We start from the raw sequence: 20,350 nt of genomic DNA, 5'->3' as shown, positions 1-20,350 counted from the left end.
CCCATGCAAACCTGAATACCTCAAAGTATTATCTCTGAGTGGGACCTTCTCAATTTCAATGAAGAAGAGATCCTCAGTGAATTAAACAAGCAGTGTAGTAAGATTTAATCTCCTAAGAATTTACTGGTAGTTAAACTGTGTTACCCTTTTTTGTAATCACATTTTTGCCTCAATGCTAGCTCTCAGGGTAACTCTATTTGACCTTAGCATCTAGGCAGATGTATTGTAATACTCAATATATTGGTTTATTGTTAATTATAAATACGTTGCCTGTTTGATTTCATTGTGCAGACTTCCACCAACTCGTTGAAAAATGCATTGTTGCCATCACACGCACACACACGCACACATACACACAAGCAAGCCTAACAGTAGTTAATGTGTACTATGACACTGTCCGTTGTGTGGAACAATAGTCAAAAAGAGAGAGAGAGAGAGAGTGGGTAAAAAATATGAGAAAAAAGTTTTAAGTATTAACACTAAGTTTGAAAGTATATAATTCTTTTTATAGCTGAGAAACTGTTCAAGTTGTCAAAAAAAAAAAGGATATTTGTCTGATTAATGACCATTCTGGTTTATAACCAATAAGGTTAGACAAGAGAATCAAAAATAAGTTATAATTTGCCTAGTTAGAATTGTCATGTTATGGGCACTAACAATTTAGAAACTATAATTTCCTGCAGATGGAAGCTGTAACCAAAAGCAGATTTTAATAGCACTTGAACTCATTTATCAAATGCGTTGATTTGAGCCAAATATCAAGGATAACTTGGTAGATCCAAATTATTTAAAACAGCATCCTCAGCTGTCTTCTTCAAAGATTCCAAATAGCATGATGGAAATTTCAGCACCATCAGAGAAACTTTATATTGAAGAAATTCGTCCCATGTTTCTGAGAAGGATTCATCCCAAAACAATTGTAAATAAAATAATCCTATTCATAACCATACAGAATATTCTGATGTTAATATTCATGTGACTGAGAAACTCTTTCTGTTTTTGATGCTCCTATTGGTTTGTTCTTAAGAATACCTAATTCTTTTTAGTAGCTAAGAAACAGTTAAAGAGTTGTCAACAAAAACATTAATCTAATTAATGACTTCTTTCTGGTTTATAACCAATAAGAATAGGCAAGAGGATCAAAGATAAGTTATAATATTATTGAAAAGGAGCTGTGTTAGATTCAGTACTTTTTTGGAACACTAGCACATTTATGAACTTAACAGTGTGACATATTGGAAGGTAATTAAGAAAGCTAGAACCTGATTATGGTGGTGAGGAGGAACCCCAAAGTTAACTTGAAAACAAAGTTTAATAAGGGAATAACTGCAGTTGAATTTTTTTTTAATTTATCTTTTGGGAACCACAAGACATTTAGCTTTTAACTTAATTTGCACCTAAAGGTTAACAGCAGTGAATAATAGAAATAAAACAGATCACTATTGGAAAAAAAAAATGGGAACATCACTAAAATCCAAAACCAGATTCTGACATTTAATAAAAGCTGGATTCCTAAATTGTTTAGTGTGAACATATATATATATATATATATATATATATATATATATATATATATACCATAATTAGATAAGTTATAGTGCAAGAACCCTCCATAGTTTGAAAATCGAGGCAGACCCCGGCTGACCGTACTCCCGGTAAAAATGAAAAAACATATATAATAGGTTAATTAATATAATAAGCCTTACGTGGGAAAATTAATAACCTGCAGTACGTCCTTACGTGACGTACTGCAGGTTATTAATATTGCCCTTTTTAAATATATGAGCTACTACACTTCGAATAATATGGAGGGTTCTTGCACTATAACTTATCTAATTATGGCATATCTAACGTCCGATGTAATGTTCTATCTCACGATGGCATTAATCAATTCGTTCCATATTTAACGTGCAATATTTTATGTTAACCTTTTAAACGCAGTAATATTACGATTCTATATATATATACCAAACTCACTACTGTGCGTTAAGTGCTGGACGTATAATCAATTTGAAACAGCATGCAGAGGTACACTTGTCTGAACCAAGTGTGGAAAAACAATCGTGATAGTCAGAAATAACAAATCTAATGCCACAAACTATAAAAGAAAACATCTGACATATTTCTAAATGGAAGCAATGTAAAAAGGAGAGAAAAAAGTCCCTATGAAATATAAACAAGAAAGCAACACAACATACCAAAAGGTAAAAAAGGATAATACAATTATGTTGTATAAATAGATCAGCATATACTAAAATAATTCACAAGCACCACACAATAGGAATGCAGATAGAAATTTCTAATCTTCCAAATGAATCATCATCTTTTGTGACACCTATTAGCCACACCTCAATGAAAAATCACAAAAAGTTTGGTATCGGATTGGGGTGAAAAAATCTGCAGTAAGTTGCAAATGGGACAATTTGAAAAAGTGACAGGCTTTGCTTTTCAGTTGCTTGCAACCAGAGCTATAAAGATTGAAGCAAAAGTATGGTAAAATAGCTGTAGTATCTTAATTATTTCCTGTTTGAAAACAGATTTATACAAAAGTTGTTGGACACGTGTCTAATTAAGGTGTACAAGAATTAATATTCTGCCCAGTTATTTTCAAGTTGCAGTATCATTGAAAGATTTTAAAAAGTATTTTAACAAATGGGCATCTACCTTTCTTATTAGCATGTTTTTGTGGGTTTTGAGGGTTAGAATAAATAGAATTTTGAAAACATTACATAAATGTTTGTAGCCATCCTGTGTATGCCTGTGTGCGTGTTTGCATGCACATTTACAGAAGAGATTAATGACATATATGTCACAAGATATTCCAGAACATTCTATTAAGAAATATTTGAAGCTCCTTTCGGAAAGTTTTTTGACCGTATAAAGAAGTGTTAATGGCCACTGAGGAAGAATAGTAATGGAGTGGTTTGGTTGTGGTGAAGTATTAAGTGGATGTCTTTGTGCTAATGGCAGTATTTATTGTGATCAGGCAATGCAGTGAAGACCATATATATTAGACATAGCAATAAAACAGAAGTATAATGTGTAACTTGTATACCAACGTAGAGCTCCTGAAAGAGAAAGTTTTGAAGTGATGAATATAGATCCAAGCATCCTGGATAAACAGCTTGCTCAACAGATCAATGATTTTATGATGAAACATATAACTGGTGGGGCAGTTATGATAGATGACGATACCCTGTAGCATAAATTCAATGCCAGCAGTGGTTTATTTAATTCAGAAGAAACATCACAAAGCAGTTCTACTACTTATCATATCTGTCAAAATTCCACCAACAGAACATTAAGGTTCGGTTTATTGTAAAAAAAAAAAAAAAAGATATAAACAAGGTTGTAAGGGTAGAGTAAAAGACAAAATTGCTCCTCAAAAAGAGATATATCAAATTGTTGCATCATTTATGGAATTGGAAGGAAAGAAATCAGAGAAGCTTAGAACGTCAAAAAATATACAGAATAGGTTGGCATCAGTCTTTCCAACTTTGAATGTGAAATGGATTTTTTCCCCCCTTTCCAAGCCTTTATAGTGATATCATAACTTGAAAACAACTAGAAAAAACATATACCTTAATTAAGCACACAGTATATCCAACAATTTTTGTTTAAACCTGTTTTCCTCTGCTTTTGCTTCAACCTATACACTGAGTTGGCTTTACATTAGCAATACCCTCATGTAAGAATGGACTGATCTGTGATGCTGGCTCAAAGTCAGGAACAGCCGATTGTAGTTTGCATACATAGCGATCAGTTTTTGAGTTTCTGCAAGGAAGAATAGGTTGGCATCAGTCTTTCCAACTTTGAATGTGAAATGATTGTAGGGCAAGATGTATAAGTGCCAGTATCTCAACAACAGCCAACATGGTTAAGTGCACCTCTTCTGTGGTGTTACAAATCCACCATGACTAGCTCAATGGCAGTCGAACAACCAGCTAAAGGTCACAAGTCAGATGGCCAGGTGTTGTTGAAACCTGTGGTGAGAACTGCATGTCTCATCTCATAGCACAGCAGCAACATAGCACATTTGTCCAACTAATCCCCCAGTACAATGTAGGAAAAGCAAGATCAGCATTTACATGGACTGTGTGCCAGACATTAGCTCATATAGGCTATGGCAGTTGTTGGCCATCACAGGTACCTGTTCTCACTGCAAGACACAAACTGTGCCTTGCATGTGTATGTCAGAACCAACACTGGATCGCTGGTGGGAAAATGTGTCGCCTGGTCTGATGAATCGCTTTCAAACTTTATCATGCTGATGGACGTATCTGCATTTAGGAAAGCAACATGTGATCATGACACCTGGTGGATGCACTTTTGGTGTTTGGTAGGCTGGAGGTGATGGCATTATGGTTTGGGGACTGTTTTTATGTCCTGGCTCCTATGATTATCGTTAATCACTGTCTTGATGGGAATTCCTACCTCTCTAACATTGCTGACCAGGTACATCCCTTCGTGATAACAGTGTATCTCCATCTCCAACATATAAAGCAACAACACAACTTGTCTAAAACCAGTTGGCAGGTTGTTAACTGATTTCAGGAACATAGCAGTGGATTCTCTGTCCTCCCATGACTCAACCCAATTGAGCATGTTTTGGACCTACTGGAAAAGAACATTCAGTGCTGTGACCATCCATCTGAAAAGTGCAGTCAATACCAACACATTGTGCAATGCATGGGTAGCATTATCACAGGACACCCTGCAACACCTTCCAGAGCCCATGCCAAGGGCTGTATTACAGGTGAAAGGTGGCCCACGAGGTATTAAGTAGATGTTGTTACTGCAAAGCGAACTCAACATATAACTGTAGTTGTGAATGATTGCAAAACAGAACCTAACACACTTTTTCATATTTCTCCATTTGTAATTCACTGTCATCGACTCTTCAGCCCACTGATTCTGGACTGTCATAACCTTCCCTTGTAAACCAAAAAAACAGGAAAAAATGGTTAACACAGCAAACGGCATAAAATATTTAAACCAATTAGATGATTGTTATCTATATTATTTATATCTGTATGCCACTAAGAGTAAAAATATTCTGGACTCAAACAATGCTAGTAATCCTGATAGTATCATGTATCAGATTGCCACTTGGGAGTCTAAAATGCTGATGGATCTGAATTCAAGTCTAAGTTGAATTTCTGCTTTCTACTGCCATTTCTACAATTCAGATCGTCTGCTTGCACTTTTTTTTGTGCTGCGGGTTTGAATGTTAGTTACCCTGTGCAACTTCAAAAAATACTATACCTAGTATGGTGGAATCACCCTTGTGTAAACCAATTAAATTAGAGGTCAAGGAATGGAATTCATACTACATAGAGGAATGGCTGACCCTTTGTGACACCAATTCATAATTGGTAGATGACTTTTATAACCTTGTGAAATACCACTACTTTGCTTAATGGATGCTTGAAATATGAAAACTGTGTTTTTGGTCTCCATATCAGAGCTCCTGTAACTACCTTTTCTTCTGTCATGCAGTATGCATCATGTCTTTTGAGATTATAATGGACATCATCATGAGGAGATTAATATTCCTTAAATTTCAAGGATACATCTTTAAAAATATTTTTACAGGATGAATGCTACATAATCCACTGTACCAAACTTATTAGTTAATGCTAATAAGTTTGTTGTGTAGTTAATGCTCTAGGAGGCATTCAGATCATCTAGATAATCTTGCTGCCCCTACTCTGCCAACTGTGATGGTGGGAGTCTGAGCAATTTGCTAAATTTAATGGCTACTGCCAAGGTCTCATTGTGTTAAGGAGAGGTGGATGTATTTTGCTGTTCATACACCATATCTAAAAATTTTATAAGTTTGTACATGTTCCCTGCTAACTTTTACATCAGCTATATCATTAATAATCAAACTAATGGAACAAAAAAAAAAACTCAAATTTTCACAAATATACTTGATTTCATTTCTGATCTCAACGATAATCATCTTCAATCTTCCAAGTCCCAGTTACTTTTACTAATAGATCTCAGTTATCAGTTTCTCCAACCACTACTCATCTCATTTGCCCTAAGGTTTCTTATGCTTTAATTGTGTACTTATCTGTTCATATGTCTGCTCTGATATTCCTTATCAGAAACTGCTAAACTTGGAGTCTCCTCTAATTTAAAATAATTGGGTATGTTTTCCAGTTTTTCAATAAGTTTTGTTTTCTTCTAACTTTTATTCAAGTTATGATATATTTTTTAAATAATAAATTCATTTCTTATTTAAGAACGGAAGGAACACAATGAACTTTGATTAGAGGGGCTATACAATATACTCATTTGTTCACCCCGTCTGCAAATAGGAATGAAAAGAAAGTTGTGGAAAAATTAATCTATTTCAATAGTAGGGATTATTATATATTATATAAATATTATTGGAATTACATTTATTAACATTCACTTAAATAATTATTAAAAATCTATAGGACGTACTTACCTCTCACAGTGCCCTCAGCTGCTTGCTGTGCTTCAGGATAATTTACTGGCTAATCAGGTACAAGATTCAGTAACCAGAGATATGACACTAGGTACTCTTCAAAAGTTAAGCATGAGGTATGTTATTTTTTTATTAATATAATATTGCTTTGTGAAACTGAAGAATAAATTTCGATGGGTATCATGTTCCTCCTAATTATTTAAATTTAATTTCATTTCAGAATTTAAATGAATTCTGCATAATGTTTTATAATAAAGATTTGTGTCCATTGCTACTTAGAAAATGCCTTATATTAATAAACAAGTGATTGTGTTTAGAATCTTGTGGCTTGGGTGGAAAAATTAAATAAATAAATTTCTGTGAAGACATAAGATGATATATACAGGAATTATCCACTTTCAATTTATGCTGGTGTTTTATTTAACTGATTTATTAATTTTACAGAAAACATACTACCATGTATTTTCAATTGCCACCTTGCACCTTCTTGACGTGTTTTTTTATATAGTACAATGTCATAACTAAGGCTCTGTTTAGTCTCCTGTTTTTAGAGATATTGATTCACCCCAGATTTTCTCCAGCAGTTCTCCGTGTGATTTAAAGCTGATTTTTTTCAAGCTGGAGAAGGTATTCTGTTTCTTATTCTTACCGTCATTTGTTCACCTTAAAAATAAAAATTCAGAATATCTTATGGAAAAAAAATTTAACACCTTGTAACATAAAATGTTTGAAAATTCTAAAAATTCCTTGCTAGATGCAGCTTTTGCTTCATTTGTTCTGCTCCCACATTGATTAAAAAGCCTTAGTCTGTAGGTAGTAATCTGTTTTTTTTTTTTTTTTTAATGATTGAGGTGATCATTGCAGAAGAGCTTGTATTAGAATTACTATTAGTAGTGGAAAATAATGCAAGAAAACAAGCTTATACAGCATCAGCCAAAAAAAAAAAAAAAAAACCTTCCCATTTCACCTATCCATCACCTCCAAAACTTTGTCTATTTCTTACTTGAATTTATTCAAGCTATCCATTTCCACAACGATAGATGGAATTTTTTTTCCAGAAATCAACACTTGCTGACTAAAGGCAAAGTTCCACACATCTATTCTGCAACATCCTTCCTCAATTTCAATTTATATCTCTCCCATGTGTTGACACCCACAGAGTAAAAGGTAGTGTAGTCTGAGCAAGAGGGTGAATCCCATCAGCATTGAGCTTGCTCAATCCATTTAAAACCTGAAACACCTCAATCAGATCACCTTGCAGGTCTTCAGATGCTGCAACTTGCAAAATTTAAGCCTTTCTTCATAAGCACACCCCATTGTTCCTCTCACCAATCTTATTGCCCTTCTCTGTACTTGTTCCAGCAGCTCTACATCCTTCCTAAAATGAGGCCTCCGGACCAGTATGCAGTACTCAAGATGTGGCCTGGCCATTCCTTATACAGTGAGATAATAACCTTATCTCTGCTAGCAAAATTCCTGTATATCATTGACAAAACATTCTGAGCTGTCCTGCCAACCTGTCTACACTGCTCAGAGAACTTCATATCTGACTGCAAAATTACCCCAGGTCTCTTTTCATTTTCCACCACACTAAGTGTAGTTTCACACAGTTGTTAGAGTACTCTAGAATTACTGTTACTCAGTGGTGTAGCTACCATGTAGGCAGGCAAGGCAATTGCCTCCAGACCATTTAGGGGCCCGGCGTCTTTGGATGTCTCCTCTTTTTGAAATTTTCATTAATTAAGTAGGGGCCCGAACATGTTCTTTGCTTCCAGGCCCGAAAAAGGGTAGATACACTACTGCTGTTACTCATATGCCATACTCTGCATTTGTCACCATTAAATTTCAATTGCCATTTCTCAACCCACCTGCCTAATTTTTCTAGATCTTGTTGCAGTAACATTACCATCATTAACTACCCTCCCAACAATTATATCATCTGCAAATTTAGACATTTAAGCCTGATATATCTTCATCAATGTCATTAATAAATAGAGAAAACAATGACCCCAAAACTGAACCCTGGGAGACTCCACTAGTAACATTAGTTATTAGTGGAGTCTCCCATGAAGAGCAGTGTTCATTGATAACTCCTCTCTGTGTTCTCTCATTTAACCTTCCCTTCATGCATAAAGTAACATGCCCTTAATGCCACACTGCTCTATATTTGAAGAGCAGTCTTCTATGTGCAACAGTATCAAAACCTTTCATGAAATAAGATATCAAAATTACTTCTTGCATCCAGCTCCTTTGTGACTGCATCATAGTATATAATCAAATTGGTTAGACAACTTTTTCCCCTTAACAAACCCATGCATTAATACATTCCTGTCTAAATGGTCCTGCATTACTTCTTTAACCAGTGATTCCATTAGTTCTCTGGAACAGAAGTTAAGCTAACAGGTTTGTAATTACTTGTGTCACCCTTTGATCCACCTTTATGAATCAGAGATACATTTGCACATCTCTAGTCCATGGAAACTTCCCCTGAATCCAAGGACGCTCTCATAATTGTGGCCAATGGTTTGCTGTCTCCCTTAATATAATTGGATATATCCCATCTGCCTCAGGTGCCCTTCTTATGTTTAACTTCAACAATTTCTGTTCCACTTTCCTATGTTATTACAGAATCATTTAGCTCCCTATTAGAGTTTGATTACCTTCTGGCATCCACTTCACTAAAGAATTCCTCATGTGTGGATGAGGTTGCAAAATGCAGTTTGCCAGCAATCTGAGCAAGATCATCAATAGTAGAACCATCAATACCAATGTGATTCATCCCTTCCTTCTAGTGTTTACATTAGTAAAGAAGTCTTTGCTGTTTTTCTTTGCATCCTTTGCTAAAGATTTCTCCTAATCTTTCTTAACTTGCCCAACCTCCTTTGTGATGATTACAGAGTTGTGTATGTCCTATGAATTTAATTTTTTTTTCTCTGCTGTCAAATCTCATTAATTCATCTGACATCCATTTAAGTCTGAGTTTTGAACAGTATTTCTTAGACGTTATGAAAACTCTAGTAGATTCTGATTATATTCTTGAATTCTTCCCATTTAGAATTTGCCAATGATAGCGTCATCAGTTGGTCTCACTATATAGAATTTAAAAACTCTCTCTGATCAATGTAGTCACCTTTACAAAATCAAAAACCCTTTCCTTCACCCTTGGTGGTGGTTACATCTTTAAGAAATCCCACATCAGTACACTGTGATAACAACCACTTAATGTTTCTTTTATCTGCAGATTCTTAATGTGTGAATAGTCACTGTTGATAATTAGATCAAGAATAATACTCTCTTTTGCTACCTCTCCAAAATGCTGCTGCAGAAAACAGTTATCCAGTAAATCCACAAAAGAGTTGCTAGTGGGTGGGTTTTCCAACTTACAAGTTCGAATCAATATCTGGAGTTAAAATCCCCTATTAGAAGACACATTTACTGGCCCACTTTATTTCTGTGTATAGTTGTTCATTTTACTCATCAGTCATTAGGCCAATAACAGTTCTGACTCTCATACATGCACCTGTTTTTACTCTTAGTTACCCAAACTCAACCCGTGTATTTCTTGTTCCAAGATGACCCACAGCAGGCCTTGAAATCCCCGTTATGTGCTTTCCAGGCTGCTGCTTTTCCAATAGAAGCAGTAACTCTGCCTGTGGTTGTTGATCTGTTAATCTGTGTATCCCCCAAAGCTAGCAGTTTTCCAGTCCACCTAACACTGCCTCAATAGCATCAATAAATTTTCTTGCACCATTTCTATTTAAGTGTATCCCAACACTGTAGAAGCTGTCTCTCCTGTTAACAAGCCCAGACTATGCTTAGAAAAATTCTACCCCACATGCCTTCACAATCTCTCCAGGGCTGAATTAATTGGCAAGGCTCATCATCCTATTGTTTCTTGGCAGAATTGCAGAAACTTTCAAATTCAACCCTAATGTGTGGCATTTTTTCAACATTGACCTGTGCTTGTTAAGTAATTCCACAGTTCTTTTACTCTTAATATTATTAGTGGCAACTTGTACAACAATATCACCTTTTGTACACTTAAAAGATACTATCTGCTCTACAACGTCATCAACTTTTGCCCCTGGCAGAGAAAACCCTACTCATATTTTACCTATTCTTTTTGTACAATATTATTCCCTTTTCCCTGACAGTAGTCACCAACAGTAACTACCTCCTATGGGACCTAAATGCAGTTATTGTTGCAGTCTGGCTTGGGGGTTGTGGCTGTGTTGCTTGATGCACAAATGTAAATTCTGGTGTTGAGGTGGGCAGCTGAGAGCTTGATGTCCCCCCCCCTTCCAATTTAATTCTTTTGAGGGCATCCACCTTGTTCTTCAAGCTCTCATAAATGCCCATCAGAATGCTGAGTTCCTACCTAATATCCTTAACTGTTTACTCAAACATTTACAAACATATCCTCTTTGGGTGTATCATGTCCCATTCTAGATAGAACTACAAATGTGAAACAAGTAGCACATTTCATGAGGCTGTGATTCATAGCATAGTCCACTCAGTTCTCCCTGAGCCAATTAAACATCACTTCCACTACATTGAGCCCTTTGCTTTCTGCTGTATACTGGGGCATGATTGCTTTTTAAATTCAATATAATTGAGAATACCAAACCAATATACTTAAACTCTATTCACCAATTATGCAGCAATAATGCATTACACTATCAATTTTACATTATATGTATTACTCTTATCAGGTTTATGTTATACGTACTACGTTGTTGTTGTTGTTGTTGTTATTTGGTTTTTAGGAGCATTAGCAACTAAGGCCATATTGCTCTGAGGATATGCGGTGGTCATTCCCTGACCTTTCCGCATCCTCCGTATTTGGTGATCGCGGGCTCGAACCCCGGTCTAATCAAGAAGCGTGTGTTATGCACTGCTGCTCCTGCCCACCTGGCTACGGAGGCGCCATGTACTACGCTATCCAGTTTACACTATACTGTTTTATGTATTATGCTGCACTGTTATATTTGTAAAGTTATAAGTTAATTATAATAGTTAAAAAAAATTATCTAATTAATGCCAACCTATGTAATTTGAACTTTCGAGTTATCTAATTACAGCAATAAAAACACTAGAATTCTCCTACCATGCACTACTGTATAGTTAGGGGATGACAATATGGTTTTTTTCCATGAAAATTAATTATTATAATTAATAACCATTCTTATACCATGTGAATATATTATTAATTTCACATGGTATAAGAATGATTATTAATTATAGTAATTAATTTTCTCAACAGTGTAAGTTATGAGATACAACTTCGCACTAAATCACCGACACAGATGGTCTTCATATATTAAGTTGTAACTTACAAAATCACTACGTAAATTTAAAATTTAACTAACGATCATGACTAGGACTATAAAGCCATTTATTGAATATGATTTAATATATTAATTAGATCAATAAAACTCAATTTTTCAAAAAACTCATCTGTTTCCAGGTGCTCATAATTCTTCAACTTCATATTGGGAAAGAAATATTGCGGAAAAAAAAGAAAAAAAACAATTGTATTATGAAACAAATTAGTTAATGTATGCAACATGTTACATTTCAGGCATGATCGATTTTTTTTTTTTTTTTCCTTCTTTTTCTGTGGTTAAAAGAAGTGAAAAGTAAATATAGTAATAGTAATCGTGGCATGTGATGCAAGAAAACGAACTTATGTAGCATCAGCCAAAAAGAAGAAGAAAAAAAAAAAAATTCACACAACCATTCCCTCTAAATGTTTGTCCAGTTCCTCCTTAAATTTATTTAACCTATCAACTTCTACGACAGATGGAAGTTTGTTCCAGCAATTAACCACCCGCTGGCTAAAGGCAAATTTCTGCACATCTATTCTACAGCTGTCTTTCCTCTATTTGAATTTATGCCCCCTTAGGTTCGTAATCTAAACAAATTAAAGAATCCTATTAGAATTCAGTGTGCTCAACCCATTCAGAGCTAAGGCCATTGTAGTAACTTATGCCTCAATCAGATCACCTCGCAGGTGCCTAGTCTCCAGCCGCTGCAATTTGCAGAACTTAAGCCTCTCTTAGTAAGAGAATCCCTTCATTCCCCTCACCGATCTTGTTGCCCTTCTCTGTACACGCTCAAGCAAATCTACATTGTTCCTAAAATGAGGCCTCCAGACCTGTATGCAGTACTCAAGGTGTGGCCTGACCATTGCCTTATACAGAGGGACAATCACCTCCTTTTCCCTACTAGCAAAATTCCTGTATATCATTGACAAAACCCCATGACCTGCCCTGGCAGCCTATCTGCATTGCTCAGAAAAATCCATATTTGACTGCACAATTACTCCCAGGTCTTTATCATTTTCTACCACCCTAAGTGTAGTACCACACAGTTGGTACGTTTCTCTAGGGTTACTTTTACCCATATGCAGTACTTTGCATTTGTCAATGTTAAACTTCCATTGCCACTTCTCAGCCCATCTTCCCAAATTTTCTAGATCCTATTGCAGTAGCACACCGCCATTACTGTCATTAACAACCCTACCAACCTTTGTATCATCTGCAAACTTCGACACTAAGCCTGATATACCTTCATCAATATTATTGATAAATATACAAAACAACAGTGGGCCCAACACCGAACCCTGTGGGACTCCACTAATAACATTAGTCCACGAAGAGCAGCGCCCATTGATTACCACCCTCTGTCTTCTCCCACTCAACCGTCCTTTTATCCACTGTAGCAACTTACCCTTAATAAAATTCTGCTCCAGTTTGTACAGTAGTCTTCCATGCGCAACAGTGTCAAAAATTCTGCTCCAGTTTGTACAGTAGTCTTCCATGTGCAACAGTGTCAAAAGCTTTCCTGAAATCCAAGTATATGATATCAAAATTATTTTTTGCATCCAGTTCCTTTGTAACCACATCATAATATCCAATCAAATTTGTCAGATAAGACTTTCCCTTAACAAACCCATGCTGTGTCTGAATTATTGCTGCAGTCTTGTCTAGATGATCCTGCAATGCATCTTTAACCAGTGACTCCATTATTTTACCCGGAACAGAAGTTAAATTTACTGGTCTGTAATTACTCGTGTCACCCTTCGATCCCCCTTTGTGAATTGGGGATACATTTGCACATCTCCAGTCCATGGGTACTTCCCCTGAGTCCAAGGAAGCTCTCATAATTATGGCTAAGGGTTTGCTTACTTCCTTTGCTGCCTCCTTTAATATAACTGGATAGCTCCCATCCACCCCCGGGTGCCTTTCTTGTATTTATCTTCAACAATTTCTCCTCCACTTTACTCTCAGTTATTACAAGGTTCTCTAGCTTACTGCCAGAGTTGAATTCACCTTTAGTTTTCCCCTGGCTGAATAACTCCTCATGTGTGAATGTCGATGCAAAATATTCATTCAGTTTGTTAGCTACCTGAGCAGGATCATCAACAGTTGACCCATTGATATCAAGTGGACCAATCTGATTCATCCCCTTCCTTCTAGAGTTTACATAAGTAAAGAAATCGTTGCTGTTTTTCTTAGCATCCTTTGCCAAAGATTTCTCGTAATCTGCCTTCGCCTGACTAACCTCCTTTGTGACTTGATTACAGACTAGCTTATATCTACCATAGGCTTCTGTGTCGCCTGATAATTTATATGCATCCCATGCATTTTTCTTCTCTGCCATGAGTCTCATTTGTTCATTTGACAACCATTTAGGCCTAAATCTTGAACAATATTTCTTAATGGGTATGAAACGCTTAGTTAGCTTCCACGATTAATTCCTTGAATGCTTCCCACTTAGAATTTGTTGTTGGTAACATCATCAGTTGATCCCACTGTACAGAATTTAAAAACTGTCTGAGACCACTGTACTCACCTTTACGGAAGCAAAAACCCTCTCCTTTACCTCTGATGGTAATTATATCTTTAAGTAAATCCCACATCAGTACACTGTAATCACTGCTACCTAGTGGTTAATTTATCTGCAAATTCTTAATACACGAATGATTACTGTTGATAACCAGATCAAGAGTATAACGCTCTCTCTGGTTGCCACTCGAACATGCTGCTGCAGAAAACAATCATCGAATAAATCCACAAAAGTCTTACTAGTTATCTCCTTATCAATTAGTTACTAAAATTATAACTTTATAGAACACTTAATAAAACTCCAGTCTTACATTCTCTAAACTTAGCCTTCCAATTTAATTACAATTGTAATTAAGTACTCTTCTTAATTAATTAATTACTCTTGTCCCATATACAGTTGACCCCTGCTTTATGATTGGTTCACTGTACGATCAAATCACTTTACAATGAACTCTCCATAGTAAAGCTGTTCACTATGATATGTAGTAAACTATGATTCTAATAAGCAAAAATAGGAGGAATATTATCCACAGGCTAGAAGATATAAAGCAAATTTACACTTCATTACCTTAATAATTAACAAAATTAAATGATACATGAAAATAGGAAGAATGTTTTCCATAGGTTAGCAAAATAAAAATGAATATGTGCTTATAAAAATAGCTTAATTAATGTTTTAATATATACATGCTAACTAATTGATATTTCTGTTCACTGATTTTTTTTTTTTTTTTTGTTATAAAATTTAAAACAGTAAAAAAGATAAGCATTCAATAACAAAGAACACGACATGCACAAATTGCCAATGACACAACACATGCAAATGAGATACAGAGTAACAAGTTTCCAAAGCTTAAAAAAATAGGAATGAAGAGAAGATTCTGAAAATTTATTTATGTTTTTGATATGATTGAAGATTTCGTGGAAGGAGAAACACATTTTTACCATAATAGCCCATTGAATTCCAGCTATTGGTATTATCGCAAATGCAATAAGGTTAAGTTCACTATCCATTTATAATAGGTTGTACTAACAGAAAAGCTAAATAAACAGGAAACTACAAATTGTTTTTATTGTTTTATGGTTGTGACCTCCAGAAATGTGCTTTAAAATATCACAAAGGTGTTCAAAATTCATTCTTATACCTGAACATATGATAACGATAAAGCGGCTGTTCTACTAACCAGTGATCACTTTAACCGGTGCCTACTTATTTCACTTTGCATTTGTCTGCAACCGGATCATGTGGTCCTTCCTCTCAGCCAATAGCGTCATTTGTAAATGTGTTGGCCATGTGTCTTCTTTTTTCATCTTTTAGTTGAAGTGATTTTTTTTTTGTGCTTTAATCAATATATTAGTTTTAATCAGTTTTTTTAATCAATATGTACAATTTCTATTATAAGATTTTAGCTTCTGAGATCTTGGAACGAATTACCAAAACACAATGTGTTATTTGGTTCACATTACGATATTGTCACGATATGATGGTGTCTCTGGAATGGATTAATATTATAAAGCTGGGGTCCACTGTACTTTTAAGTCACTTTTCTCTCTCTCTCTCTCTCTCTCTCTCTATATATATATATATATATATATATATATATATATATATATAGAATATCATTAGAAAAAGTAAATCAATCCAATAATAAGAATACCATCAAGGACTTAAGAAAACGCAAAAAAAAAAAAAAAAAAATTATTATTATCGCTTTTTACCGACAATCTAGATGACTTCAACTGGGGCCAACCACCCAGAATGAAGGCAAAAAACGACAAGAAGTTCTCTGTTTCTGTGATGATCAATATATGCTAAGTAATTTAAATCTAAACCAAATATAAACCAGTATAGGCCGAATATAAATCGAATATAAATAAATCGAATGAAGATAATTAATTAAGAAAAATTTTGAAATATTAGAATCAAAGGTAAGAAATATAAGTAAAATATAAATGTAAGCATATATTAATCATCGTTGACCCGACAGAGAACGTAATTTAAGGATTAAAACAAGATTAAATATATAATACATACTACATTTGACCGTATCTAGGACATAATGTAATAGTCGTCAAAATAATAATGTGGTGCCCCCTATGTGATGGATACGGTAAAAATAAATAAATAATTAAATTAAATTAACACAAAGAGAAACATGCAGATAGTAAGAAGAAAAACTAAAGGAGTAGGAAAAATAGAACCTGAACTCCACAAAGGCGAAAAATAGTGGTATAGATAAGAAATAGTTTCTCCTACGTCCTCGGATTGCCCTAATAATTTCGGAGAAATAAAAATAAAGAGTGTAGGACAGCTTAAAGGCATTACAAGATATAAGTTGTGGCTCGGGTATGCCTGGGATCGCAAACCCGTTCCTATAGTAGGACCCTGAGCTGAATTTGCATGTTATCTCAGCGTGAATTTAAGTAAATTTAAATGAATTTAACTATATGTATTAAAAAAAAAAAAAAAAAAAAAAGATACACTGTAATTTGCAAGCCGGTGGGTACAAGTTTTCTACGCCGTAAGACACCAAGAATGCAAAGTGTATCCTATTTACATATATACATGGCACTAAATATAACGATTTTATTGAAAATTATATTGAAACGATAGGTTCAGAAAACAAATTTTTGAAATTAATTATGCTAATTGCTTTCCTGAAGTGATATTTCAGGTAAGCGATAGGGAAATTATTATTAATCAACTTGCCATACAACGCTGTTAAGCCTGTTGAACAATTTTTTTTACTATTGCAGATATAAGCAATCCTTAAACATTGCGATAAAATTATATTAGCATGCACTGATTTTGATACATTTGATTTCCAGTTTGTAAGGCTGACTACGTTAAAATTAAATGCATCTCTTTTATTATATACGTTTACGTCTATTTTATTATTATGTAATATTTCTATATGAAGATCCAAGTAATTTGCTATAGTATCGGAACTATTAGTTTTTTCCAACACAAGCTCCCCTGGATATAATCCACTGTAATCCTGGACAAAATGTGGACAATTAAAAACACATATATCATCTACGTATCTGTATATAAGTAGGTTATATTGAAATTCTCTTTCTGTATAATACAGATAAAGGTTTGCGATTATGCTTGATGCTGGACTTCCCATAGGGGTGCCAGTCACTTGTAAGTATAACGAAGTTCCGTCATATACATAATTATTAAAGATGCATAATTTTATTAGAGAATCCCAATAGGTTAAGTCAACCTTTATAGCATTTTTATTTTCTAAATATTGTTTCTGGAGGACGACTTTTAAATTATCAAGATTAATACTCGTAAATAGACTGTTAAAGTCAAATGTTTGTATTTGATGAATATTGTTATTTTTTATAGCATTTATAATCGGTAAGTTATTATTTATTATAATAGTTTTATTTAAGTTATTTAATATAATTTTAAGTAACTTTTCTAACGTTTTTCCGGGAAATTTAGCATAACTATCTCTACATGATGTTATGAATCTAAAAGCAATGGGTGATTTGTGAAATTTGGGTATGCAATATATAAATGGATATTTTAGGTTATTATACTTTAACTTTAATTTTTTTATGCAATGCAATTAATTTTTTGATTATTATATTAGAAGAAGATGTTATCTGTTTATATGTACGGCTAGACTGTAGTTCATTTTTTATAATATCTATATAATATGATTTACATATGATTGCATAATTGCAAGCAGCTTTGTCAGCGGGAGTTATTATAAAATGTTCATGTATATCTTTGAGCTGCCTATTTATTAATTTGGTATTATATAGATTATCCTGTACGAATTTCAATTGATTATATTTATTAGATATGATATTAAGCATTGTAAATAACCACATGTGATAAGCTTCAACCGGTATATTATGTTTGTATGCTGATCTTATGCAGTATTTTAGTAAATCTAGATATAACAATTTTTTTAAAAATTAGATTTATTAATAGGTGGATTAGGTCGAAATTTAAAACCCAGTGATAAAATATCTCTAAGTTCGGGATATGGGATTATATCTAAATTGCCGGTTATAATGTGATTATGGTTAGGATCCACGTATCTATGAAATGAAGGTTTGTGACAAACACATGTATCCTGTCCGATGTTAATATTGTGAAGGTTTGTAGCTATTGTTTTATAGTTACACACTTTAAGACCAAATGGTTTAGAATATCTAAATCTGATATTAATATGTAAGTTATTAATAGGCAGCAAGTCATTACGTAAATTAATAGTTTTATGTATATCTAAATCATCCATCATTTTATTTTGAAAGTATAAGATGAGGACAGAGTTTTCAGGCTGCTTGCTAACATTCAAAATATTAATTCTGAATTTAAAAATATCCAATATAATGTGCATAAGGTGGGAGGATGCAAAGACGTAATCATTGGTTTTTCTATATAGTGCTTTGAGTACACTAAGTTTAATACTGAAAAGTGTGTTGTGAATTTTACTAATATTTATAGGATCCGTATCCCACATTTTGAATAAATCTATAAAGTCTCCTAGATGTTCTCGGTTGCTTTTATACGTGTTGGATTTACTATATTTCCTATTGCGATTATCTTTACGAAGTTTGGCAATTTGAAACATATTATAAACACAAATATCTTTTAAATTATTCGTCATATATTTTTGATTAAATTTATTATTTAGACCGTATGGATATAGTGTTTTATATTGTAACATGCTAATTTCTTCTTGCAATAATCTTTCATTTGCGTTGTTAATTACGTTAAGTATTGAAATGAAAATATTACCAAAAGTATGTTTTTGGAAATGTCTGAATTCAATATCATGTTCCAGATTACCTGTTTTCTTACTGGATTTGTTATTATAAGTTTTAATATCGGAACGATGAAGGTTCATTCTGATATTTAGTTTATTGCTAGTTTGACCAATATATTTAACATTGCATGTACGACAAGTGATCATATATATAACATTATTCATTTTACAGAATATATGTGAATTCGTATTCATTGTAGCATGATTTGGATGCATATAGGGGCCTATATGCATATAGGGGCCTAGATGCCTATATGCATCCAAATCATGCTACAATGAATACGAATTCACATATATTCTGTAAAATGAATAATGTTATATATATGATCACTTGTCGTACATGCAATGTTAAATATATTGGTCAAACTAGCAATAAACTAAATATCAGAATGAACCTTCATCGTTCCGATATTAAAACTTATAATAACAAATCCAGTAAGAAAACAGGTAATCTGGAACATGATATTGAATTCAGACATTTCCAAAAACATACTTTTGGTAATATTTTCATTTCAATACTTAACGTAATTAACAACGCAAATGAAAGATTATTGCAAGAAGAAATTAGCATGTTACAATATAAAACACTATATCCATACGGTCTAAATCAGTGTTTCCCAACCTTTTTTTTACCATGCCCCACCTAAGTCTTTCTAAAATTCTGATGCCCCCTATGTAACGTTGGGAAACACCGATATACATATTTTTTATATTCAAAAATTGAATTATTTCCTAAATGAAGCCTAATTACAACTTGTTCAGGACACAAAACTTAGGTTTTAGGAAGAAATCATTAGGAAATTATTAAGAAAAAAACAGTAAGTAAATTTTCAAAACATATAATGGACAACTAAAATTCAAGTACAAAATAATTTATATGAAAGATTTTTTTATAATATTTTAATTTTTAGTAATTATTATTTAATTGTTTAATAATTTCAACATTCCATGTGAAGTCACTTCTAGATGAGTGCACTAAATTTAGTGAGACCCTTGTGCTTGATGCTTGCCGCAGAGAGATTTTATATTGGGCTCCAATTTAGTCAGCTTCAGTCTCAAGTCTCCCCGTTTTGTGATATCCAGTCGATTTCTTTTCTTTAGGAACAAATCATTTATGGCACTAAATCCACATTCAGCTAAATATGAAGATGGAAACGGTAACAATAGCTCTCTTGCAAAGTTGGTTGAATTTGGGTATTTAATTTCTGTTTCATCACAAAGCCATGCCATCGCTCCTTTTATAT

The 20,350-nt window shown here is 33.9% G+C and overlaps 1 protein-coding gene across 7 annotated transcripts in view; it reads left to right on the top strand.

Annotated features, from left to right (window-relative positions):
- Positions 1–20,350, top strand: part of LOC150079226 (lisH domain-containing protein ARMC9-like) — a 446,058-nt gene that overhangs the window by 217,003 nt on the left and 208,705 nt on the right. For all 7 annotated transcript variants that reach the window (XM_090383948.1, XM_090383946.1, XM_090383947.1 and 4 more), the window contains exon 14: positions 6,450–6,576. In XM_090383948.1, the coding sequence (XP_090240074.1) occupies positions 6,450–6,576 (127 nt within the window). The remainder of the gene's footprint in view (positions 1–6,449; positions 6,577–20,350) is intronic.

The sequence above is a fragment of the Mastigoproctus giganteus genome, chromosome 10, assembly GCF_048544385.1.
Source record: "Mastigoproctus giganteus isolate SK-2022 chromosome 10, ASM4854438v1, whole genome shotgun sequence".
Lineage (NCBI taxonomy): Eukaryota > Metazoa > Arthropoda > Arachnida > Uropygi > Thelyphonidae > Mastigoproctus > Mastigoproctus giganteus.
This window is presented reverse-complemented; position numbering and strand designations above follow the sequence as displayed.